This window comes from Triticum dicoccoides, chromosome 6A (assembly GCF_002162155.2).
Source record: "Triticum dicoccoides isolate Atlit2015 ecotype Zavitan chromosome 6A, WEW_v2.0, whole genome shotgun sequence".
Classification (NCBI taxonomy): Eukaryota; Viridiplantae; Streptophyta; class Magnoliopsida; order Poales; family Poaceae; genus Triticum; species Triticum dicoccoides.
The window spans coordinates 8245239-8261994 of NC_041390.1; the positions used below are offsets into that span (position 1 = coordinate 8245239).

General features: G+C 43.2%; 2 protein-coding genes and 1 non-coding gene across 3 annotated transcripts; all 3 read left to right on the plus strand.

Moving 5' to 3' along the window:
* The first annotated feature begins 697 nt into the window (after positions 1–697).
* On the plus strand, positions 698–8087 carry LOC119319258 (DNA (cytosine-5)-methyltransferase CMT3-like). The gene is made up of 19 exons (XM_037593746.1): positions 698–990; positions 1097–1196; positions 2718–2957; positions 3034–3133; positions 4858–5012; positions 5101–5166; positions 5249–5461; positions 5540–5598; positions 5705–5771; positions 5859–6188; positions 6274–6342; positions 6428–6514; positions 6579–6666; positions 6810–6931; positions 7012–7116; positions 7193–7236; positions 7322–7391; positions 7517–7620; positions 7724–8087. Exons 1-19 carry the CDS (start codon positions 818–820, stop codon positions 7905–7907), a joined length of 2376 nt encoding a protein of 791 aa, XP_037449643.1. The 5' UTR covers positions 698–817; the 3' UTR covers positions 7908–8087.
* An 857-nt stretch (positions 8088–8944) lies between these two features.
* Positions 8945–10546, plus strand: LOC119319259 (transcription termination factor MTERF15, mitochondrial-like). Its single transcript, XM_037593747.1, has one exon. It carries the CDS (start codon positions 9008–9010, stop codon positions 10169–10171), a length of 1164 nt encoding a protein of 387 aa, XP_037449644.1. The 5' UTR covers positions 8945–9007; the 3' UTR covers positions 10172–10546.
* Positions 10547–14938: 4392 nt separating this feature from the next.
* On the plus strand, positions 14939–15009 carry TRNAG-GCC. The gene has a single exon. It is a non-coding gene; the product is annotated as a tRNA-Gly (tRNA).
* The last annotated feature ends 1747 nt before the right edge of the window (positions 15010–16756 follow it).

The following is a 16756-nucleotide window of genomic DNA, read 5'->3' on the forward strand; positions in this document are numbered from 1 at the left end:
CAACATTATTTTCAAATACTTGTTCAATATTTTTTAAATACTTGTTCAGCATTTTTAAAATACATATTGTACATTTAGAAATACGTGTTCAGCATTTTTATATTAATGATCAACATTTTTTTCAAATACTTGTTAATTAATTTTAAAACACTTTTTCAGCATTTTTAAAATGCGTATTCTACATTTAAAAAATACTTGTTCAACATTTTTATATACATGATCAACATTTTTTCAAATACTTGTTCAAATTTTTTTAAATACTTGTTCAACAGTTTTCAAATACATGTTCTACATTTTAAAAGTACTTGTTCAAAAATTTTACATACATGATCAACATTTTTTCAAATACTTGTTCAACATATTTCAAGTAGTCGTACAACATTTTACAAATACTTGATCAACATTTTCAAATGTTTCTTGAAGAGTGCTTTTGTAAACAAAAGTATACAGAAAAATAAAAATACTTTTTCAACATTTTCAAATTCTTGAAGAATGGTATAATATGATATTTTAAAGTATAAACAAAAGTAAAAAAGCGAAAAAGAAAACAGAAAACGCAAAAAATATACAGGAAAAAGAGCTTATGGCCTCCCGCAGTAGTGGGCCGGCCCAGCTCGAGTGGATTTGCTTGCTTCCACCCGAACGGGCTCGCACTGAGCGGAGCGGGCTCCAATCCATCCCCGACATACTGCTCAAAAAAATAAAATAAAAATCCATCCCCGACATTGGTGCCCCGGAGGCGGAGACGCCGGCACTGGCACCAGCGACCCCCACCATCCGGCCGCTCTCCTCTTCCCCCCACTCTCCACAACCCGCAATGGCGCCGGCCCGCAAGCGGAGGTCCGCCGACGAGCCGCCGCTCGTCGTGACCGAGCGCGCGACAAGGGGGCGTCCGCCCAGGGAGGATGGCGACCCCGAGTTCGTCGGGGACCCCATCCCCGCCGACGAAGCTCGGGCCAAGTTTCCCCACCGCTACCACCGCCAGCGCAGGTAGCTCACGCCCCCTCCCCTTGTGTCTGTTCTCTGAGCGTGTGTGTGGTGTGTGGATACTGTGCTGAATGCTTAGGGATTTCTGCATCCGCGTTCGTCTGGGCAGAAATGGGGAGGAGGAGGAGGAGGTGAAGGCGCGCTGCCATTACTGGGCAGCCAAGGTGGAAGGAATCGTCTATAACCTCCGTGACGATGTGTATGTAGTGGTAATCGTCTTCCTCTGCTTATCAACATGTTGCTCCTCAATGGAGTATCTTTTACTACATGTTTCCGGTTATGCTTGCTGCTAATGAATGGTTGCTCCATTCATCATCATTGTTATTTAGGTAGGCTGTTATGGTTAGTATCACTCCGTCATATGCTTCTGCTGTGAGATCGACGGTCCTATCATCATTGTTAATCAGCATGACTACTCTACTTCTCTGTAGAAAATTTGCTGCGTAGATGCATTTCCTCTGGTACCCAATTGGGCCCATGTGGCTCTGCATATGGCTGCTGCAGTAAAAGAATACTCGCTATCTTTTACACTTTTTCATGCTACTGTTCTGCCTCCACAACTCATGTGACCGCTGTTATGCTTGCTGCTATCATTGCTTCTGTTTTTCTTTCTTTCTTTTGTTGTTATTAATTATCAGGGTGCCATCATAATGCTTCTTTTCAACAGCTCATGCCATTGCGGTTATGCATGCTGCTGTCAAGTACTCGATGGCTGACCGTCATCGTAATGCTCTGTTCATGCGCCTAATGTGGTTGCCTCCATGTTTCCTGCTTTGTAATCTATGTTTATAAAGCGGTAAAGCGAAGCGAGGCGCTAGGGGGGCGCCTCACTGCTTAAGCGATAAAGCGTAAAGCGAGGCGACGCTTTAGACAGACTCTGAACCTGATGGGCAGTATAATAGAGCACCATTTAGTGAGACATATATATGTTGATTCTAATCCACCAGTGAGCCCATATATTCTGATCCATCCACTAAGCAGTAAGCAACTAGCCAATTGCTATAAGAGAGGCAGTAGCACCTAACAGCAGAGGAGTTGTGCATAGCATAACACACAACAGAGCAGAAAAGGCTGGTGCAGATCTGAGGAAGCTGCTGCCAGAGGAGAGAGGAAAGAGCTGAAAGCCTGGATATTTGCACGCTCTGGTTTTGGTTCTCTCTCTTTCTTTCCCCTCCTGTAACTGTTTCAAATGTGAGCCCAGCCCTGTTTCCCTGCCAGGAATCTCTGTACCCTGCCTGGCAAGTCTAAGGCGTCCTCTCTGCCTTAAAGCGCCAATCAGGACGCCTAAGCAGGCGCTTCAGACGCTTTAGTGTCTAAGGCGGACGCCTTAGACACATGTCTAAAGCGAGTTGGACGCTTTGAGCCTGGAGGGCGCTCTAACGCTTAAGCGACGCTTTAGGGACGCTTTACAAACAGAGTTGTAATACTCGCTCACCTTAATGCCACGGTTTGTACAAAATGAATTTACACCTCAGCTTGCATTGCTTAATGCCATTTTGGGTACTCCTCTGGCCCGAAAAAATTGTCGCTAGTTATACTACCGAGCTGTATTATCTCAGTCCTTTTCTAGTGACAGATAAGACGGATCGGAGGGAGTACCAAACTGCATCCATACGACACCTTTCTCCGTGAATATGGTTTCTGCTGATGTAAAAAAATATCCTTGCTATCTGTTAGATGTTTGCATAGGTTTATTCATTCCTGATTCCTTTATCATCACTCCTGTTTAGGCAGAGGAAGGAAAGCCCCATTTCATTGGTAGAATCACCGAACTTTTTGAGGGAACAGACCACGTCAAGTACTTCAACTGCCGTTGGTTCTTCCGATCGGAGGACACGGTGATCTCGACCGCGAAATTGGTTGATGATCATAGTCATGATCCCAAGCGGGTCTTCCTCTCTGACGAGAGGAACGACAACCCGCTTGACTGTATTGTGTCCAAGGTTAAAATACTGCAAGTCGATCCCAAGGTTACTGCTCTTGTTCACAACTGTGTCTCCCCTCCTTGATGAAATGCTTCTCATTTTTTTTAACTCCACGTTTTAGCTTGATCTGGAAGCAAAAGCCCAACTAGCGGCTGACAGCGATCTGTACTACGACATGTCGTACACTGTGCCCTACTCTACCTTTGAAAATATCACAAATGGTAATTGCTGCTGTGACCTTTGTACTCATTTCAGTTATGCAAGCTTTTTATTGACCTATCTAATGCTTTAAACATGTTCAATACTGTTGCTATAATTTGCTGTAACTCTGTTTAGTTTTGTAAATTAACTCCTAAGAGTTGAGCATTTTAACCAACATGTGAATTTTTTTCCCATCAGACCATGTTGATCATAATCTGGTTTAAGTTAAAATCTAAACTCATTGTCTTATGCCCATGCTTTCTTCCTTCAAAATGTTATTTCAACCTGATACGTTCAATAGAAATTAGGATGTAACTCGTTTGTTAAAACAGTCAGTAAATATCATAAATGGCAATTATTGCTGCTAACCTATAACTCTGTTCAATTATGCAAGCTAATTATTGGCCTCCTTAATGTTTAAATATTTCCAATATTGTTGCTAAGTTTTTTTTTTTGAAAAAGGTGTGTATTATATTAAATAATCAACATAGGTTCATTACAATCATCATCGACCAGTCGCAACACGCAGGCTGGAACTGAACCGATCAACACACCCTTACTCACACCACTCCTACCAAAACTAGCGAGAGCGTGGGCAACCCTATTGCCATTTCTAGAGATCTTAGCAATAGTAAAATCAGGGAGTTGGCCCAGCAAACTCTGAATTTCCCTACACAAGCTACCAATGGGAGATCTATTAAAGTCCTTTGAAGAAATTTGTTGGATGACATTCACACAGTCGCTCTCAATAACTACTGGCCGGTCTATGAACTGCATGGTATCTCGGATTCCTTCAAGACAGGCTTCAGCTTCGGCCGCCTCAGCACTAGCGCAGTTACTGATTGTGTTCCAAGCAGATCCAATCACCGCCCCATTTGTATCTCGTAGAACAGCCCCCCAAGCTCCATGGTTTGTCTCCTGAATAAAGCTTGCATCAACATTTAGTTTGAGCCAACCTGAGTTAGGTCTGGCCCATTGATAATCTGCAACTCTCTGTTTAGTCTCACGGAATGAAATGTCTGGCATCACTTTTTCTTTTCCTTTAAAGTCAGGTAGCGACTGTCCCGCTCTGATCGCCGCATAGGAGCTAGCATAACTTTCTAGGAATTCTGCTGATGCCTTTATTGTATCTTTCCCGTCACCAAATATAATGTTGTTTCTAAGGTGCCATGCTCGCCACCAGATGAAAAGGAGGTGTGTACGCTCCTCATTCGCCTTATCAAGAGTTAGAAGGACCCACTCACGCCCCGTACATGTGAGATCAGTGCCTCCTTAATGTTTAAATATTTCCAATATTGTTGCTAAGTTTAACCTGTTTAGTCATGTAAATTAACTCCTGGGAGATAAACATTTTAGAGAATATGTAAAAACAAATCCCATCTGTCCATGTCGATCATAATCTAGGATTCTAGGTTAAGTTTAATCCAATCTCATTGTCCATGCTTTCTGCGTTTGGAATGTTAATTCTGCGGATAGGTTTGGTAGACATTAGGATGACATATTTTTTCTGTGCATATAAGCTGTGTTCAAACATGCAAGAATATTTTTGGTAGAAAAAGATAGAATTAACTAAGGGGCATCATGGGCCTAGGAATTTTCATCTATTAGTTAACTTATCTTTGGTAGATATCACCTATAATCTTGGGCAATTAGGACATGAGATCAGCATGTTCAGTAATTTTAATGATCTGTTGAATAATCTTGCCAGTTCAGTATTATAACTGAAGGTGTGTTTTGCGTGTAGATATAAATGAAATTTCAGGGATTTCTTCGGATGCTGATTCGGAGGTTGACACCTCTGTGGCAACTGCAACGCTACTTGACCTTTATTCTGGTTGCGGTGGCATGTCCACTGGATTGTGCTTGGGCGCTGCACTAGCTGGATTGAAACTTGAGACGGTATTACTTAGGCTTATATTTATTTGGAGAATAATTTGTCGACCACCCTTCATTATGTCTATAATTTCTTTCTTTTTTATATTTGTAGAGGTGGGCTGTTGATTTTAACAGCTACGCGTGCAATAGCTTGAAGTCCAACCATCCCAAGACCGAGGTTGGCTCATGAATCTTTAATTCTTTTTGGCTGGTACAAATCCTCTTGTTCTATCTTGACTAGATGTGATTTCTGAATATAGGTGCGGAACGAGAAGGCGGATGATTTTCTATCTCTTTTAAAAGAATGGGCAGTTCTATGTGACCAATATGTCCATGGTAATAATGCTGAGGCACCTCCTCCGATGGACGATGAGGAGGAAGAGGGTGAACTCGAAAAGGACGAATATGTCGTGCAAAAACTCACTGATATCTGCTATGGTGGCATTGATAGGAAAAGTTGCATTTATTTCAAAGTGCTACACTGTCCATCTAGCTCATTTCTAGTGCTCATACTTCTGTTACTTAGGTTGGTGTGATATTTTCTTGAACAGGTGCAATGGAAGGGATATGGTCCCGAAGAGGATACCTGGGAGCCCATTAAAAACCTTAGGTTTGTATCTAATTTGACATATTCCTATTACATAATAATGTCTATTTCCGTTGCAGTTATCCAGAAAGATCTATGCACAGTTCACTGATTCTTTTTTAATGTTCAGTGACTGCCCTTTAAAAATAAAGGAGTTTGTTCAAGAAGGCCACATGCGAAAAGTATTACCACTGCCTGTGAGTACTTGCTATTCTTTCTCCGTAATTTTGTACCTGAATATCAGATTCCTGATGTTGTTTATTTGTTCTGTTATACTTTTAAAGGGTGATGTAGATGTCTTGTGTGGGGGGCCACCTTGTCAAGGGATAAGCGGGTTAAATCGGTTCAGAAACCGTGACGACCCACTAAATGATGATAAGAATAGGCAGCTGGTCACTTTTATGAACATCGTTTCCTATTTGCGGCCGAAGTTCGTTTTGATGGAAAATGTGGTGGATATACTGCAATTTGCCGAAGGATATCTAGGTAGGTATGCGTTGAGCCGGTTGGTGGCTATGAACTACCAGTCTCGGCTGGGTATTATGTTAGCAGGTTGTTACGGGCTTCCACAGTTCCGCATGCGCACCTTCCTATGGGGTGCCCTCACTACAATGGTTTGTTTTAATATTCTTTGTCACTTTCAGTTTTTTTTACAAATTTATTTCTGAGATGATTGATCAGTTGTATTTGGATATGCAGGTGCTCCCAAAACATCCTCTCCCCACGCATAATGTTGTTATACGAGGCGGGGCGCCGAATGCATTCACGGTAAGCAAAACCATAATAAAATTAAGATCGTAATGAAATCCTATGAGGAGTGAAAATATGCTGACGAGCTTATTTTTCGTTGCAGCAAAGCGTTGTGGCATATGACGAAATTCAAAATCCAACCTTGAAGAATGCCTTGGTCCTTGAAGATGCGATCTCAGATTTACCGAAGGCATGTATTTACTTGACTTCTATTTGTCATATTTTCCACATATCGTCTTACATCTGTTATGCAGGTTGGTAACGATCAAGCTGATGACGTACTTGAATACCTTGTGAAACCAAAGACAGAATTTCAGCGCTACATTCGTCTTAGCCGTAAAGGTAACTATATAGCTCTTTTGATAAGACGAATATATGCTCATCTTTTTTGTTTGTGAAAAGTCCTTTCCTTTTGCATTTCACATTTCAGTTCAGTTTATGCATTTAAATTACTATTTTTTATTAGTGTTGTTCCAATGTTCTAGAAATGTTGGACTACTCATTCGGTGATAAAACCGGTCCTGGAGAAGGCAAGCTAATGGATCACTGTCCTCTGAAGTTGAATAAAGATGATTACGAGCGCGTTAAGCGAATACCATTTGAGAAGGTAGGTGGCTGAATTTTTTCGAAATGTTTCTTGTGTGATTACTCCTCTTCCCTTTGTGAAAATTTTGAATTCTCACTTAGGGAGCCAACTTCCGTGACCTGGAAGGTGTAAGAGTAGGGCCAAACAACGTCGCTGAGTTTGACCCTGAGATTCCACGAGTTTACCTTGAGTCTGGCAATCCATTGGTACGTGTTGCACCGCCCAATATCGTCAGGACTTTTCTAGTCACAATTGCTGAAGATTGCATGTCTGTATGGCCAGGTCCCTGAATATGCAATCAAGTTCAGGAGTGGCAAATCTCTCAGGTTAGTGCCTTACTTATTTTCTTTTCTGAAACTATACTAGGTTGTTGATGCTGTTCTCAAGATACACGCTGCGATGCATTTACAGGCCGTTTGGACGATTGTGGTGGGATGAGACGGTTCCTACAGTGGTAACCAGTGCAAACCCACACAGCCAGGTCAGCTTTGTCACAAGCTACCTCAATTTTCTGATCTGACCATTTAGGAAGCACATGACCTTTTGTTCAGTTTCGACAGTGTCAGGTTTAGAATCTCTAAATGTGTTCCGTGTTGCTCCCTGCAGAGAATACTACACCCGGGCCAGGCCCGAGTTCTGACCGTCCGTGAGAATGCAAGGCTGCAGGGGTTCCCGGATTATTATCGCCTGGATGGTCCCATCAAGGAGCGGCAAGTTTACGAACTGCTCTGCTAGTCGTGATTTCCATAAATAAATCAAGACTGAAACTGAACATCTGTTGGTCATGAAATGAATTCTGGTGCTGGCTGGCAGGTACATGCAAGTCGGCAACGCGGTGGCGGTCCCTGTGGCCCGGGCCTTGGGATACTCTCTGGGCCTGGCGTACCTGCGCATACACGACGGCAGCGATGACCCGATGCTGGTGCTGCCCGCCAACTTCTTTAGCCCGGGGCAGACCGAGGCCATCGCGCCCGCAGACGAGGTTGCAGAGGAGTAGGACACAGAGAGCTCCCGTTGCTGCTGGTCTATTGAACTGGGGCCATTTTCTGAAATTGAGCTAGGTTGCTGTGATTGGCCAGGATTGGAGTTTTGTGATTGGCTAGGATTCATTTTTTCTGCTTTGGTTGTATTTTTCTCAACATTATCATTGGTTTCCAATTGATGATTTTCATCAGTAGAGTGGTGGTCATATGTCTGTTTATGAATAGTCGAGTTTGTGCTCAGCTCAAGTTGCACCTCATTGTGCCTGTGGTGACTCAGGTGATGTTTGTACAGTAACCAGTCACACATAGAGAAACCAACAGATCTCTCGTCCCACACTTGTGGTTTCCCACAGATTTGGAAAAAGAGTTGGACCTTTTTATAAGGGTTCCTCTTTCAGATGCTATTGGAGCTTGACAAAAGAAGAAGTGGTTCCCGTTGCCCGCCTCACGCCACGCGTGCGCGTCGTGTTTTGTAAATGAACCCCAGATTATTTTTCACATCATATTTTTTTTCACTATGATACATGCATATTACTACCTATGTTACTTTCATTATGATTTATTCTAAAGTGAAAGTACTATTCTACTCCGTGAACTGTCAATTTGAAGAAATAGTGAGAAAATTCATTAAAAGAAAGTTGTTTATTTATGCCAAACATTGTTGAATGTTTCAGTGCTTGCAAATTCCCCTGGAAAAAGGAGTGTTTGTAAAGTTTCATCATGTAATGACATTCACGGAGTCATGGCGAAAATAAATAAATAAAATCAACGCTCTAAAATGCTTTCAAAAATAGCATTTTTTGGAGGACCTGTTTTGTTTCTATGCTACAACTTCCACGAATGTCATCCCACCGTGAAACATTGCAAACACACCAAACATTCAACAGTGTATTCCGATGGGCGCAGTTTTTTTTAAGGTAACGATGGACGCAGTTTTGCTCTGGGCAACGTGTGGATGGAAATGGGCCGTTGGATGTCATTTGGATGGTAACTTGGCCCAGCCGCTGGATGTTCATTTCAGAGTCGATCCCTGTCCAGCACACCACACCACCGGAGACATCCGACGCCACTCGAATTCCCCACCGCCCGCCGCCGCCGTCGCCGTCGCGGCGCCATGCTCCACCTTCGGAAGCGCGTCCTCTCCCATCTCCTCTCCGCCGCGCCAGCGCCTTCCACATCCCGACTCCTCTCTCTCCACCGCCTCCTCTCCGCGGCCGCGCCCGCCGTTTCCCCCAACCCTAGCTTCGCCGTCGAGGAGTACCTCGTCGGCGCCTGCGGCCTCACCCGTGCCCAGGCACTCAAGGCCTCCGCCAAGCTCTCCCACCTCAAGTCCCCCGCCAACCCCGACGCCGTCCTCGCCTTCCTCGCCGGCCTCGGCCTCTCCGGCGCCGACGTCGCGGCCGTCGTCGCCAAGGACCCGCGGTTCCTCTGCGCCAAAGTGGAGAGAACTCTGTCCCCCGTCGTCGTCGGGCTCACCGGCCTCGGTCTATCCCCTTGTGATATCGCGCGCCTCGTCTTGCTCGTCCCCGACAACTTCCGCCAGAGATGCGTCGTCTCCAAGCTAGAGTACTACCTGCCACTCTTCGGCTCCTTCGAAAACATGATCCGGCCGCTCAAACATGGCTCCTCCATCCTCGACTCTGACCTCGAGAGGGTGGTCAAGCCCAATGTCAGTCTCCTAGCAGAGTGCGGAATAGGTGCTTGTGATATTGCCAAGCTCTTCGTATGTTCGCCGTGGATACTGTGTGCCAAACCAGGGCGTGTCCTGGAGATGGTTGCGTGTGCTGAAGGTATAGGTGTGCCCTGTGGCTCTGGAATGTTCAGGCAAGCGCTGCAGGCCGTCTCATACTTGAGCGAGGACAAGCTCGCTGCCAAAGTGGACTACTTGAAGAAGACATTTAGGTGGTCAGATACGGAGGTCCGCACTGCTGTGTCCAAGTGGCCGGTTGTGCTAAGGTGCTCAAAGGACACGCTGCAGCGCAAGTCCGAGTTCCTCATCTCTAAGGTGGGCTTGGAACCGGCGCGCATTGCTCACTGGCCGGTTATCCTCGGTCTTAACCTGGAGGGCCGGCTCAGGCCCCGGTACCATGTTATGAGGTTTCTTAAGGAAAATGGATTGCTCAAGCGTGACCCAAGCGACTGTACAATTGTTAAATTGACTGAGAAAGAGTTCTTGGAGAAGTTCATATGCCCTCACAAGGACGCTGCACCATACCTTGCTGAAGACTATGCAACCGCTTGCAGAGGGGAAGTGCCTGCGAGATTCATATTTGCATGAACCAAGAAGCAGGAAAATGGATTGCTAGAGCGCGAGGGGAACTACTATTCAGCAGCCTTAGTTACTGGGAAGATTTTCATGGAAAAGTTCGTATGTCCATACAAGGAAGCTGCCCCCACCTTCCCAAAGACTGCTGCCACTTGTAGGGGAAGTGCCTTCTAATTTCAGACTTACATCACCAATAACGGGCTATGAGAATTGGTAACTGCGTATGTCTACGTGTAGTGAGCTGGTAATTTTTGTCTCAGTGTTCTTTGCCTAACTAGATGTTGGTTATCTGCTATAGCATATCTGGTACTGTACATGTTAATTCAGTGTCGCCAGTCCTGGTTGAAACTAATAATTTGATTTTAGAGTACTTGTACGTCCACTATATCATTTAGAGAGAAGAAAGAATCACATTGCGATGAACTTTTCCATCCTGATCTCATATTGATACGCATTCTGAACTAAGAAAGTGACATCAGGGCATTCTGCAAATGCTTTCAAGTATTAATGAAAAGTATATCTGCACGCTCTATATCTTTATGTTCTGAGTGGCAATTGCAGCTTTCAATGCGATCCTGAGTTAATCTATCTTTCCATGAAAAAGGGTTCTCAATATGGCCATAAAGATGACAAGAAGTCCCGAAATTTGTTGAACTTTTTTTCGGGAACAATTCTGGAGTTGTTGATGGTCACAACGTGTTGATCACTGTTGAGGGTGCAGTTTTGATATAGTCTGTTGGTTCCTCTAGTTCTTCTTGCTTAGCTGAATGCCTTCATTTTTCAAGCAGTAGCTTTGTTTATAAAATATTAACTGTTGTGAAAGCAGCTCATCGTTTTCTAGTACTTTGTATCAGTTTTTTCCTTTATTTTTCTCTTATATTCTTGGATGGCATACTGGCTGATGATACTTTTTCTGGGAGCATCTGATGTCAAAACTGAATAGTAAAGTAGTTGGCCAGTAGCATTTTTGTCGATGGCCTACCCATATAGCACTATGTAATGGATATGTCGAAGGCCCAGGTATTTGTACTGGAGAAGCAAATTGATGCTTGTATGGTGTGGTGCTGAAAAGCAGAGGGCAATTCAGACAATACAGGAATATGTTAAGGTGGTCTTAAAAAGGTTATGGCATTACCATGTTACTCTCTGCCTTACCTTTTAGCTAGTTTTAATCTATATTAGCACTATCTATATAGATACTCAGGACATTTTTATCATTGGTGTGCTTTATTGGGATAGCAAGTCACCCTCTGTCTTATGTTTGATATTTTGCTTTTTTAGATGCTCTTTTATATTTGCTTTAGTTGTGTTGATTACAATATTTTGTGAGGACATGTATGCTGGTATTGGAAAAAACAGAATGAAGATACCTTAGCCAAGAGATGGTCCGAGAGATGATATCTTAACAAAAAAAGGGCAGCCCCAGTGCATGTAGCTCCCGCTTGCGCAGGGTCTGGGGAAGGGTCCGACCACTTTGGGTCTATTGTACGCAGCCTTTCCCTACATTTCTGCAAGAGGCTGTTTCCAGGACTTGAACCCGTGACCTCATGGTCACAAGGCAGCAGCTTTACCACTGCGCCAAGGCTCCCCTTCAGATGATATCTTAACAAAGCCTGGTCTTAATATTTAGGGGAATGCAGTATTTTTTCTCAGTTATACTGAATGCCATCTCTTCGTGCACTCCTTTCAGTTAAATCTCAGCCTAGGCTTGCAAGTACTAGCTGTCAGATAGCGAGCGTAGTTATGGAATCTTGGAGAATTGCAAACACAGAAACTGTAGACATGCTGGCCTACCTCCAATTAAGAATCAAGATGTGTGAGGAGAGGATGGTGAGCATATGTTTATTCCTGATGTTAGGCTGTAGAAATTGGAATAAATGAGATCTCAGCTGTGTGCTTGCAGTAACACAAAGGAGATGGGCACATGCTATTATTGGCGCAGAGCTCTGATTTGAAATGAAGATCAGTTGCGTGTCTCTTCTCTAGTGCCTAGTTTAGCCTGTGGGAATTATAGAAATAATATTAATGCAATGAAGGCGAGGGGAAGGGGTCTATTAAGGAATGAAGTGACTTGCCAGGTGAGTAATTTGTTTTTAAAAAAGTAGTTTCCTTGAGTAAGAATTGGCCGGGCAATAAAGAGCATACTGACTGATTTACTGAGTGTTGTAGATTGATGGTGCTTTCTTACTTTCTTGAGAAGAAGTGATGAAACTAGATATAGATGCATAGTTCTTTCTTCTTCTTTCAGGAGATCGACCAAGCATGGTGGTTGGGGATTTGCTATACTACACATGATTCTGATGGTTCTGTTAGTTGATGATGCCTGAGACTTCCTTCAGTTACAAGTATTTATTCAAGTGTTGATGATGCCTTTCTCCTTCTGAATTTTGCAAGTTGTGCAATCCTTCTGAACCTGATACTTGCATGATAATTTACTTTCACACTAGAACATTTTCTACCCTGGGATAGAAACTTGTGCTCTAAACTTTCTTTTGTACGCTGGGAAACTTCTGGTGTTATCAAATGGTCTTTGCTTTTACTCCACCTCTATGAGCACTGTTACCGAAGAATGGGTTATTGAAATACTTGGGCAAAGAAGCTGCTGTTCAATCGACAGTTGCATTTAGCACCAGCTAGTGCTGCAATTTCTTATTATTTTAATAGAAAGCCGCAAATGATCGAGGCGCTATGTAGTATGTGAATTATGTGTTTTCATCTTCACCTGTACAGTTTTATTGAGTCAACCATGCATGCCATCACTTTTTTTCTGGAGCTGATAAACGAATGTAAACAAACATATTTCTCTGTTTTCCATCCATATATATGCCATGTAAGCAATTAGATGTGGAATTTAAAGCCGCTAGCTAATTGATGGTGATTTACTCAGACTAATATTTAGTTTGCCCTTTCTCTTGGTCTTACCAGAGCTTTCCTTTAACGGGAACAGTCTTAATAGAGCTTTTTATGTGTAGGAATTTGGTGCATGGAAGCAAGCAGAGGGCAGTTATGGATAAAGTTCAGCAAGCTAACTGGTACGAATAAAGCTATGTTGTTATTCACCCTCCATTTACCGGGGTATCCAATCTGCTTAGATTGATCTGCACTTGCACTTCCTTTGACTAGGTATGCGCTGAAGTTTATTCCCTTTTTTCTGTGATTTCCTGGCTGTGGCTGCATACCATTTTGAAATCCTGAGCAATTTCCGCAGTACAAGTGCGGAGTGGTAATTTGATATTTAGGATCGGAACAAGTTAAATATGCACTCTTCCTAAGACTTGAGAATGATGCAGCAATGTATCATCCATAGTATCCTGCGTATTGATTCTGAGGATGCTCTGAGATCTGGCAATACAAACGCAAGGGGCCGAAGGTACCGCTGCAGTCAGGCTGGATATACCGCTGCAGACGCAAGCTTACATGATCGCTGGAGGAGAGACATGGTTTCAGCCGTGGCGGCGCGAGATTACTCGACACTCTATTAAGACGGCGGGGGAAGATCAGTGTCGCCGTCCAATCAAGTGTCGCTAGCTGGGGAAGTTGGCAGCAGTCTGGGAGGTGAGGAAGATGAGATGATCGTGTAATTGCTGGGCGTTTTTGAACCCTATCAGTAGAGAAGAAAGATTGATATGTGTGAGCGCCTGCTAATGCTGACTCAGTGTTGCAAATCGATCGCTAGATCACAGCTGAGCTAATATTGCTGAATAATGGTGAGGGAGAAGGTATTTGTTGATAACCTTACAAGGAAGCTGCCTCACCCTGCTGAATGCTCTGCTGCCGCTTGCAGAAGGCAATTGTGCACTAGATTCAGATTTGCCAGCCTGATAAAAGGAACAGTGTGTCAAATTTCAAAAGTAATCAGTTAGTTCTTTTTCTCCCGACTAAAAGTTTGATTTCTTAACATGGTGGCATACTGTTGGAATATTTGTCTGAAGCTGGGTATTCATATTTGTATAGAAAGCAAGGGATGCTGATATCTTGGATATTACTTCCGTAGCTTTGTCATCATTTATACTTCCATTTTGTGCTTTGATCTGGGGTGCAGCATCTACTAGTTTCTGTTACCACTATATTGCGTCAACTATCTTAGGTGCCATCTGCGCCGTATTTGAGATCCGTCACTTTCTCAAGTTCTATAAATGTGTTCACTTTTTTCGTCCTGTCGAGTGCTAACAGGGGGCAAATTGTGATATCCTCTGAAGTCTGAACAGGGAGCAAATGGCTCCTGGCTTCCATTTGGAAGAGGACCAAGATGATAATAGTACCTACCATGTTATCTCAAGGCCGCCATCGTGTAGCAAAAGCTTCATCCACTGCCTCCTTTCTACTCCCTCCGTAAACTAATATAAGAGCGTTTAGAATACTAAAATAGTGATCTAAACACTTTTATATTAGTTTACAGAGGGAGTATTATACAGAGGACGATGTTCAATATTTGGTACCGCAAACGACGGTCGTTTCACAGACTGGTTTTGGAGAATGGATATAACTTGCCTGGATCTTTTTTGGGTGAGTGAATTTTGGTAGGGCATTGGCCGAGGAAAATGGGCATATCTTACCTGAAATTGTTCCCAGTGTGTAGATTAGATAGGTTGCAAGGGAGCCTCTTTTTATTTTCTTCATGTGAAGAATGCTTTTAACTGAAATGCAAATGTGTACTTGTAAAAAAAATTCAGTGTTCACATCTGTACTGAAATCCTTTGAGTTCGATTGCAGGACGCATCCCGTTTGCTAAGCTAGTGAAGTGGTTGTTAAGTTTCTGCAAATAAAATTAGCATCTAGGCACCAGTGGTCTAGTGGTAGAATAGTACCCTGCCACGGTACAGACCCGGGTTCGATTCCCGGCTGGTGCATTTTTCTGGTCTTCATTTTTTGTCCTTTTTTCATCTATGTTTTTTTTATTCCTGACGTTAAATCCTGCATGCCATATAAGTATTTTTTTTGCTTTATAGACATCAAAAGCAGAGGGAGAAGAGTAGTGAGAGCGAAATCAATTTTTTTTCACTACAGATGCTATCATCACTTTCAACCACCTACTCAAGGCCATCTGCGCGGAGAAGAAGACCAGCTATGCAATGGAAATCGTACTCCGAATAATGCCCGAGCTTAACTGCATACCGGATGTTTTCTCCTACACCATTCTTTTCAAGGGTCTCTCCAACGAGAAAAGAAGCCAAGAGGCTCTAGAGCTGATTCACATCATGGCTGAGGATGGGGGTAGCTGCCAACCTAATGTGGTGTCATATAGCACCGTAGTTGATGGCTTGTTGAAAGAGGGTGAGGTGGACAAAGCTTACAGCCTATTTTGTCAAGTGCTAAAGAGGCGAATTTCACCGAATGTTGTGACATGTAGTTCAATCATCTCTGGCATGTGCAAGGTTCATGCGATGGACAAGGCTGAGCAGGTTCTTCAACAGATGTTTGATACAAGAATTCTGTCAAATGTTGCTACATATACTAGTCTCATACAATGATACTATTCATTAGGACACTGCGAAGAGGTGGATCGGATTTTCAAGAAAATGTCTAGAAATGGTGTTCAACCAAATATTGTAGCTTACAAACATACGGATGGATTATCTTTGCAAGAGCGGAAGATGCGGAGAAGCTAGGAAGCTTTTTGATTCTATGATCAGTTTGGGCCAAAAACCGACGGTTACTACATACAACATTCTGCTCCATGGGTATGCCACGGAAAGATATTTTCATGATATGCATTGTCTCATCGATTTGATGGCAGAAAATGGCATTTCACCGGATCATTATGTCTACAACATATTGATATTTGCATATGCTAAAGAAAAAAGGGTTGGTGAGGTAATGCATATATTTACAAAAATGCGGCAACAAGGATTCAACCCTGATGCAGCGAGCTATGGGACGGGAATAAACTTACTTTGCAGCATTGGCCGAATGGATGATGCTGTGTTGCAATTCAATCAAATGGTAACGGAAGGATTAGCTCCTGATATCATAGTTTTCACCACCCTTTTAGTGGTTTTTGTTCTTGTGGCAAATGGGAGAAGGTCCATGAACTATTTTCTGAAATGTTGAATCGTGGAATCTATCCCAATGCTGTGTTCTTCAACAGAATTATGAGCCCCCTTTGCAAAAATGGAAGGGTTATGGAAGCCCAAGATCTCTTTGACCTGATGATACACATGGGTGTAAAGCCGGACATGCATACTTATAACACGATGATGGGTGGATACATGTTCGTTGGCAAGATGGATGAAGTGAGGAAGTTACTTGACAATATGGTCTCAACTGGCCTGGAACCAGATATTTTCACATATGGATGACTACAACTTGAAGGAAGTTGCACATTTGGCCTAAGCTAAGCTGTAATTTTTTAGTTACTTTTGTCAGTCATGGATCTCCCTTGTTTCTTTGATTTGTGTCATTCCTGTTTGCACATAAACCCATGTTATGGTTGAGTAGATAATTAGAGGGGGCATGAGCTAGCTGCTCTTCATGACTTCCATCTGGTAGCACAAGTAAAAAGACCTTGGTAAGCACATGAGGTGATAATGGTACGAAAGAACTCTTTGTTGCCTCACACCAATTGTGAAACCATGGTGATCTCCTGATGCATGTTGC